Below are 20,862 nucleotides of genomic sequence, written 5' to 3'. Positions count from 1 at the left end.
GAAAAGAACTTTCAAGGGTCAGAAGTTGTTACTTCATGAGAAACCTTTAATGGCTCGATTTTTACCCCACTCCCTTTCTGCACATCTCCTTCCAGAGTCGTGTTCTACACCAGTTTTGAGATATCCTCGCTCACCACAGTCAATGGGAGTTGCAGAGCTTGGTTGTCCCTATATGAAAAGTAGTTTTCAGTGCTGAAGTATTATGCTATGAAAAACAAAAATGTCTTTGAGGACAATAATTTTTTACTTTTTCTTTGAGTCAAAACAACTGAAAATAAACTGGGTAGTCTCTGTATGGAATTTCTTGTAAACCACCACAACTTTCAATGTCAGAAGCGAGCATTCTGTTGTGCTATCTCTAAATTAAGAAAACCAAGAGGCCATGTACATCCCATGTATTTTCTAAGCGAAAATCAGGTAGTCCTCTTCACACTGATTCAACCCTTTTCTTTCTGAAATATTGCAACTGCTGTATTTTAAAGTCTAGCATACAGCAACAAACTACTTCATCCTTTATTTCTATGTAATTCTTTCTTTCTAAAAAGCAGAATAAATGTATTCAAGAATAAAATCCTGCCTGAAACAGGTTTGTTGCAGCATTGTATTGTTCCCCTGCTCGAATCACGTAACTCCTACGTAATTAGCGGTGTTACAACCCCTGCTGAGGATCAGAAGGTTCTTGATCTTACCTACTTTACAAGCAAAGTAACGTGGCTTTAAGGAAAGGAAGGTATGTGTTCGGGACTTTTGGTTTGATGTTTTATTTTACTCTGACTTGTAGATTATTAAGGGGAAATTATAAAAGAGATGGAAGAAATTCAGAAAACATTAGGCTTAAATGTGCTATTTAAAGGCCTTTACAGTAAAAAAGAAGCTGCTTAGGAGCTTACAATATGAATAAAATCAGGGAGGTTGATATGAACTTTAAGTAAATGTGAGTTAAGCTGGCATTAGTAATGTGTCATAGCACAGAGACCTAGCAGCAAGTCTGAAACTTTGCCTTAATTCTGTTGGGTGCGGAATTCTTCGCAGACCGAACTTTTATTTATCTGGTATTCATCTTTGCCAACGTAAATACGTGAATCAACAAATTTACAGAGCTCTAATTTGGTGACATATCCCCGCAAAAATAACTCCAAAAGCTGGCTGGAACTAGAGGATTGATCTTTAATGTCCCTTCCAACCCAAACCATTCCATGATCCCCCGACTTGGGGAAACAGCTGTCCCTCTTTCATGTATGAAGTGGAGATCCAGTGGCCCTCTCTGGAGTTTGCAGTGTTGCCTGGGAGTGGTGCTAAAGACCTTTACCAGTTGTCAGCAGTGTGTCAAAATTGCCACCTCCACCAGCAATAACCTTGGAGCACTCAGCTCACAATGTAATACTTCATTTTTTTCCTGTAAGGGCTTGGTAGGATCTTAGACTTTTTTTTTTTTTTTTTTTTTTTTTTTTTTTTTTTTTTTTTTTTAATAAAAGCAAGACCACTCAAATGTTTCAGAGCTGTGCTAGAGAAGTGACCACTTTTGTGACAAATGCATGCAGCAAAATAAATATTCACCCCAAAGGGCCCATCCAAGAGCTCTTTCTTGCTGGCACAGACTGCTTCAGCGACGTCCTGAGGCTCCCACACAGAGAGTGGTGACAATTGAAGAGGGCTGCATAGACCAGGTGGCAGGAAAATGAACATCAGCTTTGCACAAGGGACCACCTAAAGTCTATTTTTAGAGTACCCCTAAGTGATGGTTCTGTCACCTCATGAAGGAGATGCTGAGATGTGCGAAGCAGCTTTGGTTGAGCTGGCAGTGGGTCTGTGTCTTAATGATGCTGTCTGCTCTTTTCCATGAAAACGATTAAGGCAAGAGGTTTGCTAATTTTTCTGAGTTTTTACTTGGATCCATGGGAAGAAGAATAAGAAAAAAAAAACCCCAAACCAAAAACCTGAACATTGAAACCTCAGAAAGTGAGCGCATCGAGTCAGGACTAATTAAGCTCTGAAGATGAAACTTTCAGCACTTAGGTCTGCCAGGCTGCAAAAAACCTGTCACAGAGGGCTAAAATTCCCATCCAGCTGGAAGTGTTTCCAGTCTACAAGGCAATTTTTGCCAGGTCGTATTTAATTTTTCCCTCCCAATACCCCACCTTTCTCTTGACTTGCTCTCTTCTTCCATTTATTTTATAAATGTCATCTGCTACCTTCCATCATCCACTGTTAATGAGACATTTACTTTACATGTTTGTTATATTTTTGATAAAATTTAAATGCTAGACTATTAATATAATCACATTTTCTAATGTGCAAACACCAAATACTCTAATTTCTAGCAGCAATATGTGGATGTCAGCTGTATTGCTAATAAATTATGTTTTTCCCCATATAATTTTTAAGGCAAAAGACCTAAAAGTGATACCTCTTACCTTCAAAAGACCAGACAGACAACTGAAAATTTATTTGTTAATATAAACCAGGAGCAAAACCTGTAACTGACAACGTCCAAGAGGAAGCTTCATTACATGTCTGGCAGGCTTTGTGTGTGGTGAAAGCTCGATTTTGCTATGGTGTGTGCTTTACTACAAAGCCACAGCTCATTTAATTTTACACCTCCGTAGTGGCCCCTTACATAGGAGGCTGCTGGTAGCACCATCTATTATTAGTAATGCCTGACATGATTTTGGAAAGAAAGAATCACCAATGTTTCCATGCTTCAGGGCACACAACTGATATTTTTAGGGTTATCTTTCATCTCGGGGGGATGTTTGTGCCATCCCTGAGTAAAATAACTGCCCATGCTATTTATCCTGGAAAACTCAAACTGTATCTAACAGTCAGTCAGATTCCAGAGCGTAATGACCCCTGAAAGATTTAATTTCCTTAGGAAAGGAAGCTGATGCCCTGAAAATGCAGAGGGGAGAAATATTCGGTTCAAATGTCTAAGGAAGAGGAGCCAGAGCAGTTGGTGGTAACATGCATGAGGCAGGAGCTGAGGACAGGAAAGCAGAGTTGGTGAAGCGGGAGATGCACAGAGCACCGAAGGAGCAGTAGATGCGGATAGTCAGACGGAAACTGAGATGTAGCGGGGATACTTTTGGGTGCAGATGGAGGTGAGGAGCAGATGTGCCTGACTGAACTGCCTGTCACAGGGGCTGGGCTCCTGCCAGGAGGAAGATCCTTAAATCGGACCCTTGCAGCGCACAGGGGCCCCAGATCAGACTGAACAAAACCCACATCCTAGAGCTCCTTACAGCAAGGGGCTTTTCATCGCAGAAAATCTCCTTGGCAATGTAGGGGTTTCTTTTTATCTGTAATGGAAACGTAACACCTCATCTTTTGCTAAAGCGCTTCTGTTTATTTCTGTGGAATGCCGAAGGGCATAATGGTTGAAGCCCAATGTTTGTAAAGGAGGAAACCAATCCTGTTCAAAACTCCGGACCAGGCTAGATCAAGACAGTCTCGACGCTCAGTTGTTTCGTGAGCAGAGTCTGACAGTGCCTCTCGCACTGCCAGGGAACCACAAAAACCGCTTTAGGAATCTGACCGCTTTCAAACCCGCTGGCTCCGTGAGGCGGCCGCGGCGCGGTAGAACTGAGGGCCGGCGTTTCAGCACCGCCCGGAATCGGTTCTGCCCGCCCGAGGCTCCGCCGCTGGCCCGACGCTCGGGGCACTTCATTCTCCTGCGCACGGCAGCAGAGCCGCTGCCGGGACAGCGCCGCGCCCGCGGCACCTGCTCCGACACGGCGGAGGGGCAGAGACAGCCTGCTGCGTCCTTCCCCTCAGCCTCGCTCCCCGCGTCCTGAGCACGGGCTCCTCCCGCCCCGGGAGCAGGGAACGATGAGGGGTCGCTCCGCCGCTGGCGCGCCCCGCGCCCTCCCGCGCCCCTCGCGGCTCCCCGCGCCGGGCCGGCCCCGCGCAGGCGCGGAGCGGCCGCGCATGCCCGCAGCGCCCCCGCGCGCCCGGCGGCGGCGGCGGCGGCGGCGGCGGGGGCGGGCCGGGCCGGGCCGGGCAGGTCGCGCGCTGCGCCCCCCGCCCCTCCCGCGCGGGGCGGCCCCGGCCCGGCCCGGCCCCGGCCCCGGCCCCGGCCCCGGCCCGGCTCTGCCCGGGCGGCGCCGCCGCTTCCTGCTCCCGGCCCGGGCGGGCGACGGACGCGGCCTCCGACAGCGCGGACACGGTAAGGGCGCGGCGCCGGCTGCAGCCGCCGCCGCCGCGGCGGACGGGCGCTGACAGGCGGCGGCCGCCCCCGCGAAGGGGCCGCGGGGCCGGCTCGGCTCGGGGGGAGGCCGCCGGGGGGTGCGGGACGGCCTGGAGGCGGCGGGGCCGGGGGTCGCTCCGGCGGCGGCTCCCCGCCGCCGCCCTCGGCGGCTGCACTTTCGGTTTCGCGCGGGGCGCGGCGGAGGAGCCGGGGCCGTCCCGCTCCCCCCGGCCCCGCTCTCCCCCGGGGTCCGCGCCCGCCGGGGCGGGCGGTGCCCGGCGCTGTCAGCGTAAACAGCCCCCGGCAGCGCGGCCTCCCGCGCCGGGCCCGCAGCCTCCCGGGCCGGGCCGGGCCGGGAGCGGGGAGGCGGCTGGGGCAGCGCCAAGGGGCAGCGCCTTGTTTACACAGGGCGTCGGGAGAACATGGCAGCCCGGGCGTGCTGGACACTCGCTGTCATGCGTGATCGCTTCTCCCGTGCCTCGTCCCTCGCTCGGGTCGCTGTGCGCCCTGCGCTGCTCGCACCGCCGATAAACAGCACGAGTCTGGCGTACTTTTCGTTATACCGTGACCGTAAAACGCCGTGCTGGGTGAGCCCAGTTCGTGTTTATCTGTTGCCTTTTTGGATGTGTCCCCTCTTGTCTCTCCCCGCTTGAATAATTCAGTTTGTCGTTCTGCCTGCTCCCTCCCTTGTGGCTGGGCACTGTTACCTTTCTTGTGACTGTCCTTTAGTCATCTAACTTCTTTAGCAAGGACAGCACAACCTTACTGTAAGTTTTAAAACAGGTTCTGGGTCTGGTTCTTATTGCTTTTCCTTCCCCTCTCACTCCTTCTCTTACCGCGGACAGGATTAGTTGCTTTCGAAAAGGTGCTGTAAAAAGGATGGTTCTTTTGTGTGGTGCCATCAGTGACGTACTCTTCGTCTCTCAGGTTTCGGTGGTATCTGGTTCAGAAGGTGCCTGAAGTTTAGACTGTTACACACATCTTTGTGTTCAATAGTCTCATAAGCAGCTCCAGGGCTTTACCTTCATAAAGCTGTCGAACTTAAATCTTACAAGTTTTGGACCTCTCGAATATGCTATCAAAGCCAATTATGGAACTTTTGCCAGCTGCTTCTTTTCAGAATGTGCGTGTTGGGGTTTGTTTTTTAAACGTACATCCCCACCATTTAATTTAATTGTCTCTGCTGCTTTATTATGTAAAACGATGAACGATTCCTCCCCACTCTGGCTTTCAGGGGGAGTGGAAATGATTGTTGGGGACCAACAATCAATTCTCTGGAAAGAGGGCTACAAATTAAGGGAAAGTAGTATGAGAGACTTCTGTCGGAGGGAAGAGAAGGTTACAAGGTATCTTTAAATAGAGAGCAGTGGGAAGAGAGCCTGCTAATAGGATGAGATGCAGGAAGGTCCAGAAGAAGCCTGCTGAAGCCACAAAGCTTTTTGCAGAACGTTAATAGTTTCTAAGTGATTATAAGCTTACATGTTTTGGGGCTCATCAGCTTTAGGTGTCGAGGTTTCAGAGCAAACTTTGGATGCTCAGCTTATCAAATTTAGGGAAGGAGATCTTCTAGTGTTTTACTGGATTTGATGCATTGTTAATTTCATCCAGCATAATAGGTGCATTCAACAATGAATTTATTGCTTTTTGTCTGAAAACTTACAAAGTATGGTGTAGCTAGGACAACTTTGCCCATCCCTTATTTTGACTGGTATTTTATAAATTTTAGTGCTTGGTCTACATTGTAAGGAGCTGTAAACTGCATGGACTGAATGCACCCCTGACCTCGTGGATGCAAGGATTTACTTTGTATCCTATATTGATATAACCCCTGCAACAAACTTTACCAAGAAGTTTAGGTTGGTTGTTTTTTTTTTTTTTTCTGCTCAGACAGCTTTTTCGGTAAGTTAATTTTTCAGTTCTTAGACTTGTTGAGTTTTGGAAAAAGAAAGCAAATTTCCTGCACGTGCCAGTGTGAATCAGCTGGCTGGAGCTCTAGAGATGATCTGGGAAAATGTCTTTAAAAATGTTTTACAGAGTGTGCTATGGTTTATATGTAGCAGATAGTGGCATTTACTGCTGTATCTGGGATTCTGACTCTGAAAGAACACCTCACTGCCATTAGGAAGCCTCGTTCCTGTTGATGGGATTCTGCAGTGATTTTGGCCGGTGTATTTCTGCATGTATGACTAATTTCATTTTCAAGCAAAATTTCTTAACTTTTTTTTTTTTTTTTTTTTTTTTTTTTTTTTTTTTAATTAACCCCAAAGAAGGCTGTTTTGAAGAAAAAAAAAAAAGCTGTGTGTGATGCTACTGCTAGCTGGAGTCCTGCGCTTGTTTAGGTATTTGCATAAATCTCTCCTCAGGATTTAGGGTGCGACCTGAATAAAAGGGAGATGTTGTTCCAAGTACTCTCGTGGTGGTTCTGAGTGCTGTAGGAGCAGCTGCCTCCGGTCACCACTGCTCAGACTTCCATGTGTTTGTCTTGTTTTCGTGTATGGGCATCATTTTTCAAGCGTTGTCTTTTGAGGGGTGGGTTTTTTTTTGCTAGTTTCTTTTATAGTTAAGATGAAAGTGTGCTAAAGCTATTTGCGGAGTTGTATTTAGGGTTTTGTTTTGAAATCAGTCCTAAATAGCTTCACTTGAAGTCTGGCCTAGAAGAGATGACCTTCTCTACCATCCTTTCCACGCTGTTTTTAATTATTATCTTTTTCTCTGTCAAGCTGCATGTTTGCTTCCCTGTTAACTCGAAACGTGGTTGTACACAGGGGATTCCACTTAGGATACTGGTTTTGGTGGGATGTGTTCACCGCAGCTGTGATTTGCAGTGGTTTTAAGCCTTCTGCCAGCAGCATACAGGGAACAGTTTGGATTTCTTGTGGGCACATGCTTGGATACACAATGTAGGTCAGGTAAATGCGCTGTTCAATGTGTGAATAAACTGGTATTTTGCAGCCTTTTTGACAAGTGCCCTGTAGCCTCTGAAGACTTCCTCTAATTGGTTATCTTGACCAGTGAAAGTTATGAAAAAAATTGAGTCTTTGCGGTGTGCTTTGTAGTTGTAAATAGTTAGAAACTTCTTGCTGGTGAGGCAAAGTATTCAAGATTCAGAATTTTTAGTTTGGTTGGGGTTTTGTTTTTTATTATTTGGTGATGGGAGCGCATAGACTTATTTTTGTTTTCCCATGAGACATGTATAAAAATAACAGCAAGGATGTTTTTGTGGTTCTAAGGGTTTTTCCAAATGTTTCAGAACTAGTTTTTCTCCAAATTTTCCATTACCGGGAAGAACAGGAGTGGACATTAGAACTGTAACAACATGATTTGGTAATTTCTTTTGGAAGCGTTAAATTTATTTTTTTCTCCTCTGGTGTTATTCTGTATTCTGCTTTATTGTAAGCATCTATCCAGAGAGGAATTAAATATGTAGTGTGCATTTTTTGTTTTTATTTTTAATCTTTCTGCAGGTTGTTCTGTAATTCAAAACTCGTTGTGCTTTAAACCAGTTTCTGTGCTGGCTAATTGGATCACTGGGGACAGCCTTGTCTCTTCCAAACTTGAATCATCTCTTACTTTAAGAGACTGAGTCTAATTGTCTTTTGGCCTTTTTGGCTCACTTAGTTTTGGGAAATGTGAATTTCTGAGCAGATTCCTGGAAGTGACCAGGAAGCATTTTCCTTTCACAGGAATCAAATGAGTTGGGACTTGCTAGAGAGAGGATGGGGAATAGATTCAATGTCCTACTGAAATTTGGAGGAGAAGCAAAAAGTCTTCCACAGAGACGTACTTCTTAGGGAAAGGGAAGAAGGGAAATGCTGGTTCATTGAGAAAGGGCTGTGTCTGTGGGAATCTCAAGTGCATGCAGGTGTGTGGGTGTGTTTGAGTGGCTGCTTTAACTTAGAACTTCCAAACCAGACTGAATTGGAACTCTTTTACCTTCTCACTTGCTGAGGAGTGGGCTTCTTGTTTTCTCTACCCTGGCAGAGTTTTGAAAATATTGCTGGCTGCATGTCAGTATGAAGTTCAAATCCTATAATATAAAGACTTTGAGTACTTTGAAGGACCATTCCACGTGCTCAGTCTGAAGATACAATTATCTTAATGAATGCTGAGATTTAGCATCTCACACATTCTTTTTTGTACTTTCTTTGCCCTGTAAGGTCCTTACTAGGATTTCTGCCCCAACTGGGAAATGCGGATTATCATTTTTATGTTCTCTTCTTTTGGGAATTGCTTTAACTTCAGTTCTGTGGGAAACTGGCGATTCACGTAGAGATAGATCAGCGTAAAAGTAATCTAAACCCTTTGTAACCTAGGAGATAGAAATAACATGTTTTTGAGACAACCTGATCTTGTAAACAATATTGGGTGTTTTCAACTGCTGCAGTTACTTGGCTGCTTGTGTGTGATTATAATATGTAAAATATAAATATACAGTAGATGTGGTCTAGTATGTGATTGTGTATTTGCATTAATAGTTATTATTATTGTTTGTTCACATTAATATTCGGCGTGAGAATGAAATTAGCTGTGTGATGTGCTTCAGCAGAGGCACCATATGAAGCACTGTATGTTCATGTAGCTATGAGTCTGAGTTGCAGGAATAATGCTGATGTTAGAAACAGGTTGGAACGTCTGCACTTCCAAATTAAAATGCAGTTTGATTTCTTTGAACTTCTGTTTTGGGTTATGATTCATTGGCAATATTTCTATTGTGTGTATAAATGAAAAACTGTAGAAGAAAAGGTTTTGCAATAAACCAGATTTTTTTTTTTTCTCTCTGATTGATTATTTTAGTGTATTAATAAACAGTTGTTTTCCTACTATCCATATTTTTGAATTTAAAGGCTTTTGGAATAATTGATCGGTAAGGAGTAGGCTCTGTTGTAAAAATCTGCAGGGTGACAGGTGTATATGGCTCCAAGGAATGCCTGTTAAAGGCTTTTCAGCTCAAGTCTTATTTGGGGAGCAGAGGAGGTCATAGTTTTCTCTTCATCAAAAAGTGGTGCTAGCTTTACAAATGAAACAATAGAAAATAAAATAATAACTGGGGGAGGGGTGTTGTTGTTGTGCTGTTACAAATTAAATATAGTTAGGTATGAGTTGTGCTTTGTCATGTAAAGTGGACTGCCCGTGTGAGCAAAAAAAAGCCTTCTTTTTATTTTCTAAGTTGTGTATATTTTTTCTTTCTTTTGAAATGTATCGTGCTTATTCCTTGCTTAATTTGCATCTGGCTGGGGAGATCAGCATTTGTAATTTTTGTTAGTGTAACCTTGCCTGTAGGAAGCCCAGTTACTCTGCATGGATCCAAACAAGCATTTCCCTAAATGTTCAAGATGAGTTTAATTTGAGCTGCTTTCCTGGTATTGAAAAGCAGACTCATAGAGTTTGCCCATTGGATTATTGATGATAATTTTTTTCTTCAATGAGTATTAGATGGTCCTGTTTTCTTGCAGACCTCAGTGATTGTTGTAGCCTTCTAATGGATGGGCTTTGTTAAAAATGTCAGGGTAAATTCTGGTTTTTGTTATAAAACACTGATTTCAGTGTTTGCTGATGCCCTCTTTTGATGCAGAGACACAACATGCAAGAGATTTCATAAATGTCAGAAGAGTTTTGAGTATAAATTATGCAAATAACTTTAAATTATTTTGTGTTTCAGCGACCTCTACCTAGCTGTTTAAGAGCAGTGGATTGTGAATTCAAGCCGTTGATATTCTGACGTTATCAGCATTACTGTCTTCGAGAGAAAGGAAGTTCTCCAAGAATCTTCGGGGGATGCACCATGACATCAGTAGTGATTGACAATGGAGGCCCTGCCCTGGAATTTGACAGCAGTGAGATAAAAAATCAAGAGGTTAGAAAAGTAAATAGCACTTGTTTACTACCAAACTTTGAAACCTTTTATCTCAATTTGAAAGAAAATTTCACTGTGAACTTGCCGTGAAAACAAATGAAATGGATCTAAGATTGTTGTGTCGGGGGTAAGAGTGCAGCCATTTTTCAAATATCTTTTAGTAGAAGATTTTGTTGCCACAGCAGTCGAAGCAGGACGTTTTGAAGTCTGCAGTACAACTGTAGACTGGGTTTACAAAGTTATATCCTACACTAAGCTTTCTTTAAAGATCTCAGATGTGTCTTGAGTTGAGCAGAGCGATACATGGACCGCTTCTCAAGTTAGCCAGCACAGCACATTTTATTGCATTTTGCATTCTTATCAACAAATAACAAATATATTCTACTCTCCTGTAGCTTTTAATAAACAGAATCTGGCAGGGTTACACTTCTGCAACACTGTAACTGATTACATATGCTTTTACAGACATTTTGATCCTTAAATAAGTAGAGACGAGCATACAGGCTTTGAAGTAGTCGTTTCTTCTGTAATCACTTATGCACTTAACCCAGAACACGTGTTCCTAAGACACAGGTCAGATGCAGGTATCTTGCAGTGCATAGTCAAAGCCTTTGTTACCTTTCCTTGAGCAGAGGGAGGAGAAAACTTCCACAGCAGAGTGTCTTCATTAGAAAGTGTGCTCTTTTCTAATATCTTAAAACTGTCTGGTGCTTTAAGTCCTTAAACCCAGGAAAATATCTTTGAGATTTAGAAAGCCCCCTCTAATGGCTGAAAAACTATCTTCTAATCTCTTGCTTTGGAAGAAAATTTCCTTTAAAAATATTTTAAATTATTATCATTATTCCATAAAGAATGTAAGAACATAAGAGGAAAATACTGATGTAGAGTTCAATAGTGCAGTATTTAGAGCATTTTTTTTTTCTTTTCTTTCCTTTTTTTTTCCTTTCTATAGGAAGATGAGCCAGTCTCTGAATTCCCAGCAGTGGTTGTGGAGCCAGTTCCTAGTGCCAGACTAGAACAGGGTTACGCTGCTCAGGTCCTGGTTTATGATGATGAGACTTACCTGATGCAAGATGTAGCAGAGGAACAAGAAATTGAGACTGAAACTGTGGAAACAGGTAGACTTACTTAATTCTTTTCTTCCATGAGGTTTTTGTACTTTTAGAAACCCCCAAGGAATGTGTCTAGCCACGGGATGGAGGTCTTGACATGGGTTCACATCTCTTTCCTCTAAGCTTAGTTTTGCTTAGGCTTCATTGGTGGCAGGATTCCCTCGGCAGGTAAAAACATCACATTGCATTCAGGGTGCTGCATTGTAACACTGTGTCTTCTCCCTCATGAGCAGGCAGAACTTCATTTATGGCTTTGCTACAGTACCCTTATGCAGGGAGTTTGCTAGGCAACTAAACTTAGAGGTTTTAAAAATCAGCTGAGCCAGGAAGCTGTTTAGGATTCAGTTTTACACTCTGTGTGAGCCACATAACTGCAGAGCAGCTGGAAACAGGGGCTGTGTGGCTCCTCTGTGTACCCCATCTTCCAGCTCTTGCCCCCTCCTGTCTGTCCCTCCCTGTCCTGCCTTTTTGGTGCAAGAGTAGTTTTGTTGCTAGTTTGGTTGCAGGAGTGGGTGGCTAGGAGGAATGGAGTTGAGCTGTCCCTTCATGGGCAAAAAGCCTAACAGGTTGAAATTAGCACATCTATCTATAAAATAACAAGTTAGGAATGAAGAAAGGAGTGGAGCTTTGCTGTGAAAGCTGAACTGTTAAGTGAAAAGCACAAATCTTTCTGTACACCCTCTCTCTGAAGAGCACGGTCCGGAGGTTTGCATTTTCTGAGGGGCACCACAGTATGGAACAAAAGCTGTGCTGCTGTAGCAGCCTGATAACATCTGACAGTTGGGCTGTGATTCCTGCTGTCCTTCCCTCTTGCTCTCTTGTGTTGTCTCTCATACTTCTCCACGCTAATTTTGCAAGAAAAAAAAAGTAGCAAGGAGACCCTCAACTGTTCTGTATTTTGGTTGAGTTAAATTTCTGCTGGATTAGCAGAGCATTGGAGTAGGGAGTATGTAGAACTGCAACCAAAGGACAGGTCCTCTTGGGCACTCCATACTTAACTGCTGAGACCCACTTGATGTGGGTAGCATATGCTCATATCCCGGGGCTGCCTAATTTAGAGCTGGAGTTTAAATTCATGATGTCAGGAAAGCAAAACAATCTGTCTCAGCTGCTTAACTTAAGCTGGCATCCCATTAAGTCTATATGCATTCCCATCAGATTAGGTAAGTTTCAGTGCAGTTTTCTCAGTAAACAGAGGATGCAATTGCTCACACATCCTTCTCAGGTCGGATGTTATCCTGTAGCACCTCAGCAAAAACCACAGGCATCAACTTCACAAGGTGAGCATGAACTAATGATGCAGGTTTTGGGACAGTACTTACAATTCCAGTTTACTGAAATGTGTTTTGAAAGAAATATGCTAATTAGGAGGTCAACAAATTAATGTCAAGAGAAGTTATGAAATAATGTACTTCCTAAATTTGATTTTTCACAATGGTAATAAAACTTTTAAGGTTAAGGTAAGTGAGGAGTGAGGTTCTTCCCAAACTGAGTTTACAACTTAAGTTGAAAACCTTTAAGAGCTTATACTTTGAAGGTTTTTGTATTTGGAAGTTGTTTTTTTTGACATGAAATATGCTGTTTCTTATAAGATTTTTGTAGATTAATGGCTAACAGAACAGTTGTTATAGGATAAAGAGCTGCTGCAAATGAACTCTTTATGTTTTTAAGCATATTTTTGCGGCCATAATAAACTGGGGGGAAACTACTATTAAAAACTTGTAGCTCTTCTATGGGAATAGTTTTATATAAGCTGCTGTTCAAAGAAAGATATGTGGGTACTTCCAAGGCTTGATCTTTGAAAGTATAGTTTTAAAATGTATAGGGCAGTTGATCTGATAATTTGGTGTCTGTGGCTGGAGATGGTAAGGTATCTGTCTTGACTGCATGTAGTTTGTTGATGTTTTCTGTGTTGCTTTTGTTTTCACAGTTGGACATTAATGTGTTCTTAAAAATCTAATATGATATATTTAAATCAGTTCAAATCTTTTTTTTTCTTTTAATAGTTTTGACCTAAGAATTAATGGGCAATGAAAAAAGCCAATGAGCAGTGGAAGAGAAGTTAAAATTAATGAAGATTTTAAAAACTATGAATGTTCCTGCAGCCCTCTTTTAAGTATTACTTGTGTAGTGTGTACACTTATTAATCCAGTGTGGCTTTCATGGTGTAATTATACAAGCCAATGAGTAGTGGTCCTTGCACGGAACTAATGTCCAGTGTTGGTGAAAGGAGTGCCTGGTTTAGGCTGTGTGAGGGAGACAGGCTTGTGGGGCATGTTTCGGCACAGCCAGGAGCCTTTCTGGATTGTTTGAGAGGTGAGAAAGAGAGAGAAGGTATGAAAGCCCCGAGAAACATTCATTTTCTGATGCACCATTATTAGCAATGCATTTCAGGACAGTGAATCTGAGCGTGCTATTTTCAAACCTTAATTTTGTAGTGGAGGTACTGGGCTGTGGCTAAATAGCGATTTAATGTAGGAGAGAGGTGTAACAGATGCCATGGTAATTGTTAATGCAAAATCAGGCTAAGGCAGTAAACAAGGTACCATGTTTAAAGAGCATTTTAAGGTGTGAATTTTTTGAGGTATATACCTTTTTGATGCTAATGATTCCAATTTAGAGAGGTGTAATAGCTCCATTTCTGTACATCTTAGAAGAAAAATGTATTATTGCTAAAGCAGTGTCAATAGATTCTACTTCAGAAATGACAGAATTAATTGCTACAAAAATTTTTATGTTATTTGGTAAGTGTATCGTCATTGGCACCAAGAACGAGTAGACTTAACACCTTTTGTGGTTCTGGGTTCTACAGGCAGCATGGGAAATACTAAAGAATCCTTGGCAGTAGTTGAAAAGGATCCCTTTTCACATAATGCACTCCTCTTTGTCAGTATCTTTCCTGTGGGCCATGGACCTGATGTTTTCCCTTTCTTGTGCCAGTTCATTGGCAGTCCAATGACTACTGATGTACGTGGTTTATAATTACAACACACATTCCAATAGCCTCGGGCTACTTTGCAGGTGATCTAAAGCTTCCTAATTTATTCAAATGCAGCATTATTCTAGCCTCCAGATACAGGGATCAGTACCCTGTGTGAAAAATGTTGTAGGGAAAATTCACTTAGGACACTAAAGAGATGATCTGTGCTGTGCACTGAATGGTTCCACTTGTGGTTTGCTATTCTGTGGATGGATTTGAGCCTGTGTGGACTGTAAGGACAGTCAGTGCTGAGCTAAGGGCAGAATCGGGATCTGCAATGTTGTTTTTAATTAAAAAACTTCTCACATTTATGAATGTTAAATGTTGATTGCAGCGAGGCAAAATTATTACTCTCCTGTTGCGTGTGCGATTATGTAGTGCTTGCAGCAGGTGTGCCAAGGGTATATACATCTGGTTTTGGTAACGTTCTTAGTTCAGAAACAAAATGTAACAGCAGCTTAGGTTTTATGTCATCTTCGTTGGTGTTCTCTTTCCTGGGAAATTAAAGAAAAGAGCTGTACAGCTGCTCTGTGGACTGCAGTAATTTAACAGTAACAGCCGGGTTGTGGTGTCCAGTTCTTTCTAGATTTCAGGTTTCTGCCTTGCAGCATTCAGTGCTCTGTTCATATGGAAAGCATGCTGCAAGACTAAACCACTTTGTAATAAAGCCTAATTTAACTACACATTTCAGACATAATTTTTATTTCCTGAGGCTGATGTGAGGCTAATCCAACGGTTTGTTTGTGTGGGGCGTTGTGGGTTGGACTTCAGATGCACAGATGGATTCTCCTCCAAACTCCCAATTCCAATTGCAGCTGGGAGTGAGAATTTGTAGGCTGTTACTGTGAAGACTCAGCCACAGCATTTTATTAATGTAAGCCAAAAAAAAAAGGTTTTTTTTACCTTGAAATTAGAATGCAATGGAGCATCCAAAGCCATTGTGGTAGGAGTATGCAAGAGTTAGTTGTTATTCATCAAAAATACAGCAACAAACTGTTGAAAGTAATAATTTTAAAGGTTATGTGCATATTAAAAGGGAGACTGTAGTTGACAACAAAATGTAGGATGAGAATAAAGTGTGGACTTTGTCAAATGTGTTTCAGCAGGACATGTAGTCCATAAAGATATTCAGTGGACTTATAGAATAGATGTTTTTTGTTATCAGAAAAGCCTTAAGGACTTCAAAATGATACATCTGGGACAGAGAAATTGTTGAAGTGTGGCATAGTTTATATGCCAACCTACTGCTAGTCTCCAATACTGTTAATTTTGTAATACTGTAAAATCATATAGAGTGCTATGCAAATACATGACTTTTTATTGTCTAACAGACTACTCTGGAAAGAGAATTTCCTTATAAAGCAGGGAAGTGTAAATATTGATTGTTTGTGGGTCAAGGATTTTTTTTATTATTATTTTTATTTTTTTTCCCCCGAGACAGCTGAATTTTCTTATTCTGCACAAGTAATAATGCAGGAATGTAGACACTTGCTATTTTGATTAACTCTTTTTCAGTTTGTCAAAGGTAGTGCCAAATCCTGAGGATACATTTGGGTTTTTTCTGTTTGGAATCATTAGCTGCTGTATAAACAGTGACATCAGGATCCTGAATCCACTCAAAGGTGCGGATTGTGACACACACTTGGCTTTGGTATTGTTAGACTTCATATGGTGTAGTCAAGAAATGAGCTTGGCATAGTCATGGACAACTTTTTTCAGTATTTCCCTCTGTCTTCCAGGGACAGTTTGTGGTTATTTTGCTATTTGGGCATTTTCTACTGTCGAATCCACAGTGGTTGGTAATGATTACGTTGATGTGCTGATAAAACAGATGGCTGCATTCTCCTGTGTGTTTTCTGGCATTTAACTGTTGAGAATGCTTCTTTGTAGTATTACCTTTGCAATGCAGTAATAGCTATCAACAGTGATGGCCTGCTGTTGAGGACAGCAACTACTTCTGTAATTATTAGATGGGAATTTCTTTGGGATCCAGGGCAAAACTGACCTTTCTGTAACTTTAAAATTAGTAGATGATTTGGGCACTTGGGACAGGCAAGTTACTTAAAGCTTATGACAAAACAGGAATGTAGTAACTAGAAGCATAATTTTGAATGGTAACTTTCCAGCGTATTGCACATTTTGACTGGTTTTTTTTCCTGGCAGTTGGTAAATGTAGCATGTAGGTCTACCTGGCTATCTTGACAGCTGAACTTGTGCGTTAAAAAATTACAATAAAGTTTAGTCTCTGTATACTAACAGTAAAAACAAACAAAACCCCTCAACAATAAACTAGGGTAAATAAACATGTTTCTGTCTGACAAGGACTGATGCTGGTCAGGAATCTGTTCCTCTACTTTTTCTTTTTTTCTGTTTTTTCTTTTTTTTTTTCCCCTTTTTTCATGCCAGAGAAATAAAATTTCTCCAGTTTCCTGTGACCCTATTTCATTTCTTGCTTCATTGGGCCACCCACTGAGTAGATTTTGTATCCATCTTTGTTGCCTAAAAAGGAGGCTTTAAAAGAGATTAAAAAGTTAAATGCACGTTTACTTTTTTTTTCTGTTGACTGTCTTTTTTTCCTCTGAAATAATAAGATTTTATAAACATGACAAATCAATCAGCATTGATAAAATACTAGAAATCATATAATTTAAACAGATGAAACTGCAGGACTTTTGGAGAAAGCTGCATTCCTCCTTAAAGACAGTGTTATGATTTAATACTAATATAGATAAGGTATGCACAGGTCACTTCATAATTTCTTGTGGCTTTTTGCATATCATTCTTGAAAGTGCACAGGCTTAGATTCTTTTCAGTTTCATCGGATTGGAATCCCTTGGGCATCCAGTGATATTCTCTCTGTGTATGATCAGAGAGAGGGGAGAATCAGAACGCTTCTGTGCAGCTGTTCAAGTCCATTTCATGAGTACTGGCAAAAATTGTGCTAAGTCTGTGCTTGTGGTAGGAAATAAATGCTACTTAGGAAAGTGGTATTAAACCAAGAACTTAGTCTTTAATACTATTTTCTTCTTTTTTTTCTTCTTTTTTTTTTTTTTTCCATTTTGGACCTATGGGGTTTGTCAAAAGTTACACAATGCCAGTTATTTGCAGGCACTTATTCAAGGAGTCCACGCATCTCAGGCAAAACTTTATTGGGTATGAGTTAAATGCTTCAGTTTGCGATTGAGAGCTGCAATCAGTAAACAATCCCCACTGAATTACACAGCACTCAAAAAAGGAAAAAACTGAGTGCACCTTTCCCAAAGTATGATCCTGTGAACTCCTATTGACATGGGTGTGGATCTTCAAAGGCATTTAGCACCTCAGTAGAGCTTTTGATCTGGATCTAAACAGACAAGTTTTAAACTGTATTTTACTGCTTGAAGTGTGGGTAAATTATAATTTTTAACAACAGGAGGTGCACAGGAGAAAGTGACAGGACTACATGGTTATTGCAGCGCTCTCTCACATAAGGTGAAGCTATGGTGTTGCTAAACCACACCACGTAAGGCTTCCACTTCAATCTGAGGATGTCGTAATGAAGGGCTATTAAATTTTATTGCACATCTAAGCGTGTGCCTACCTAAAATGCTTTTTCTTGTCCTTGGGCTTGTCTCCACTAAGAAAATTCCTGCTGGTGAATCCTCCTGCAGAGTCCCCTAGTGGAAATACGCCGATGGAAGGAATTCTTGTTAGTACTGCAGTTCCGCCTCTCTGAATAACAAAAGCTGACAGGAGCACTCTGCTGTTGGCAAAGCTGGGGCTGCATGGGAGCTTTTTGCCCTCACAGCTGGCTAGTTGCCTTTTTTGTCCATGCTTCTGGCTGTGGAAGGATCTTGACTGGCAAAGTTCTAGCACAAGCTTAGATATCATGGCCTGAATGTGAGAATGAATGATGTTGCCTGCAGGTCTTGCTCTTCATCTGATGAGGCACTGAACAAATTTAATTCCTTACACCCAGGAATAGGTGTCTGCTGTCTACAAAATGCCTGATTTTTTTATTCGTGTATTATAAATATTATGTATAAATATAGTCATGAAAATGTGTTCCTGTAATGTCTTGAGAGTTGTAGTGGAGGAGCAGGACTTGTCGAGAGTTTGAAGCACTGAATTTAACAGCCGGAGTTGATTTTTGCTGGATACTATTTTGTGATTTCGGTGCTGGGGAAAATTGCTTCTAAGTTGTCCTTCTGATCTCGGTCCCAGGACTACTGAAACTTGAGAGGGGAAGAGAATTGTGTATTGTCAGATTGAAGCTAGACCCCTTCACCTTCTTTTAATGGAGCTGTGACGATGTTGCGTTCAAGGAAGGCTCTGTAGGCAGCAGGTGTTTGTTACATCCTTGGCTTAACAATGTGTGCCTACTCAGGTGTGTGTAGGGTCGATGAAGGAATTCCCGGGTGTAATTTCCAGCCATAGCTCTGTGTAAGACATACTTGGCTTTTCTCGGTGCAGCTGCTCTTTGCACGCAGCTCTGAAGTTTTAGCCTAGGCGTAATCAGCGCATGGACTGTGTGGGAAGTGTGGAGAGTGGTGGGAGTGTGGAGTTCTCCCGACTGGTGCCTCTGTCCATGCCTGGCAGATGATGCTGCGGCATTGCTGACGCAGGCGTTCTTCAGGGCGGGAGGACGCAACCCCGAAAAGCGGCGGTAGCGGTTTGGGGTTTCTTTAATTAAGAGAGCGGTGAAACTTTTTTTTCACCCCACGAGTCTTTTCAGACATGAAGGATGGATGGCTAACTGGCATAAGCCCTGGTACCCTAACGGAGATGAGGCGGATTCCAGGCACGAAGGACCGAGCTTTTCCGCCGAGTCGTTACTAACATAGGCGCCCCAGGGCCTCGGCAAGGAGAAATCTCGTTAACGCGTCAGCGGTTGCCTCGGTGAGGACTCTCCGGCTTATCCCGCTACGCGCTCTGCCCCGGTCACCAAGCGTCACCGGGGCGCGGAGGGCTGCGGAGAGATGGCGCGGCGGGCGTTCGGGGCGGCGCGGGGCCGGCCTCGCCCCGGGGCGGCGCGGGAGGCGCTGCCCGCTCCGCCGCCGGCTCTCCCCGCCCGCGGGCGGCCCCGCGCTGCGGCGGGAGCCGGCGCGGCACTTCCTGTCTGGGGCGGGCGGCGGAAGGACCGCGCGCGCCGCCCCGCAGGAAGCGCTCCCGCCGCCGCGCGCCGTGGCGGTGAGCGCTCCGCCCGCCCGCGGGAGCGCGCCTCGCCGCCGGCCCCTGCGCGCGCCCGCCCGTCAATGTGAAGCCGCTCGGGCAGCGTAAACATGGCGGCGTCCGTGCATGAGGGGCGCAGGAACCAGCTCGACCTCCTCATTCGGGCCGGTGAGCCGCGCCGAGCCGACGCGGGGCGGGAGCGGGGACGGGCCGGGCGGGGTTGGGGGGGGGGGAAGACGCGGCGCGCGGCGCGCTCCGGCGGCGGGCGGGAGGCAACGGAGGGCGATCAGGAAGTGATCACCTTGGAAGCGGCCGGCCCGGCGAGCGGCCGGCCCGCGGCGCTCGCCTCCCGGCGCGGGCGCCTCCGGTGGCGCCGCCCTCGCCGGGAGTTGCGGAGGGGCGCTCGGAGGAGTTTAGCGGCGTTTCGGAGGCCGGGGCGAGAACCAGGAAGTGCGCGAGGCTGCCGTCCTCCCGCCTTTCCCGGCCCTTTCCTCGCTCCCGGCGCCGCCGCCACGCCGTCCAAGCGGGCGGGCCGAGCGCCGCCGCGCACCGCGCGGCAGGGCCGCGGCCCGGCCTCCCGGGGCGCCGCGTCCCCCGCCGTTCCGCCGCCCGCCCCCCGCGCCCTTTTAAACTCCGCTCCGGCGGCGGGGCGGGAGGAGGCGCCGCCGGCGGGGCCGCGGCCCCACGTGTGCGAGGCGGGGGGGCGGCGGCGCCCCCTCCCCCACGCGCGCCGCGTAGCGGAAGCGGCGCGTTCCCCCGGGGCCCCGCGCGGGGGAGGGGGCGCCGGCCGCCAATGGGCGCGCGGCGGGCGCGGGAGTGGCGGCGCGGCGCCGGCGGCGCGCGCGGCACCGGGGGGAAGCCGAGTGTAAACACGGAAGTGGCCGCTCGGCCGCCGCACGTGGCCGCGCCTGCCTGCGGGCGCCCCCGACGGGCGGGGGAAGGGCGGGCGGTCGAGCCGGGCCGGGCCGAGCCGAGCCTCCGGGCGGCCCCGCGGCCGCGGCGGGGTGAGGGGGCGCGGGGCGTAGGGAATTCCGCTCCTCGCCGCCGGCCCGTGCGGGTGCCGCGCCTTCTCTGGCCGCTCCTCCGCACTGTCGCACCGTGCCACCCTCGGGCCCGGCCGCTGCCGTTTACCCCAGCTGTAGCACTTTTTCGGGGTTGCGTTCGGAGCCCTGCGTGGTTTGGCCTCTTTCCGTTTTGTTGAAGCTGTCTGACAGCAGGATACTCTACTGATCCGAGGACTTGTCTTAAAGTGTGGCAAAGCCTTGGAGAACGAGCAAGGTTACAGCTGACCCAAACCTCAAATGCGGTGTCAAGCCCTCAGTTCTCCGTCGAAGTTGTACCGGATCTGATTTTATTTTTGCCTTTACAACACAGAGGTCACCTTATAAAAGTAGTCCTTGGAACCGTAAACAGCACAGTGTAGGGCATTACAGGTAATGAATTGTGCAGTAGCTGCACACGAATTTTTAGAGAGAGTTCATCTTAATACTGGCTTTGCATTGGCATGGCAGTGGGTTTTTACAGGCCTAAGGGTAAATGCTCTGTCGTTTACCGGTGTATTAAGATACGCTTTCAGAAAGGG

General features: G+C 45.1%; 1 protein-coding gene across 7 annotated transcripts in view; it reads left to right on the top strand.

Annotated features, from left to right (window-relative positions):
* The first annotated feature begins 4,072 nt into the window (after window positions 1-4,072).
* The window catches only part of ELF2 (E74 like ETS transcription factor 2), a 34,044-nt gene continuing 17,254 nt past the window's right edge, over window positions 4,073-20,862 (top strand). For 3 of the 7 annotated variants that reach the window (XR_009207886.1, XR_009207885.1, XM_040064884.2), the window contains exons 1-3: window positions 4,657-4,770; window positions 9,843-10,046; window positions 10,990-11,155. Coding sequence is in view for 4 of the 7 variants with exons in the window: in XM_040064884.2 (XP_039920818.1) it covers window positions 9,966-10,046; window positions 10,990-11,155 (247 nt within the window). In the remaining 3 variants the exon portion in view is untranslated. Of the gene's footprint in view, window positions 4,163-4,656; window positions 4,771-9,842; window positions 10,047-10,989; window positions 11,156-19,316; window positions 19,449-20,862 lie in introns of those variants that run through there. The other 4 variants (XM_040064885.1, XM_040064883.1, XM_058420750.1 and 1 more) reach the window with 4 other exon arrangements.

Source organism: Hirundo rustica, chromosome 5, assembly GCF_015227805.2.
Source record: "Hirundo rustica isolate bHirRus1 chromosome 5, bHirRus1.pri.v3, whole genome shotgun sequence".
In the NCBI taxonomy this organism is placed as follows: domain Eukaryota; kingdom Metazoa; phylum Chordata; class Aves; order Passeriformes; family Hirundinidae; genus Hirundo; species Hirundo rustica.
The sequence above is the reverse complement of the archived record's forward strand: the minus strand, read 5'-3'. Positions and strand labels throughout refer to the sequence as shown.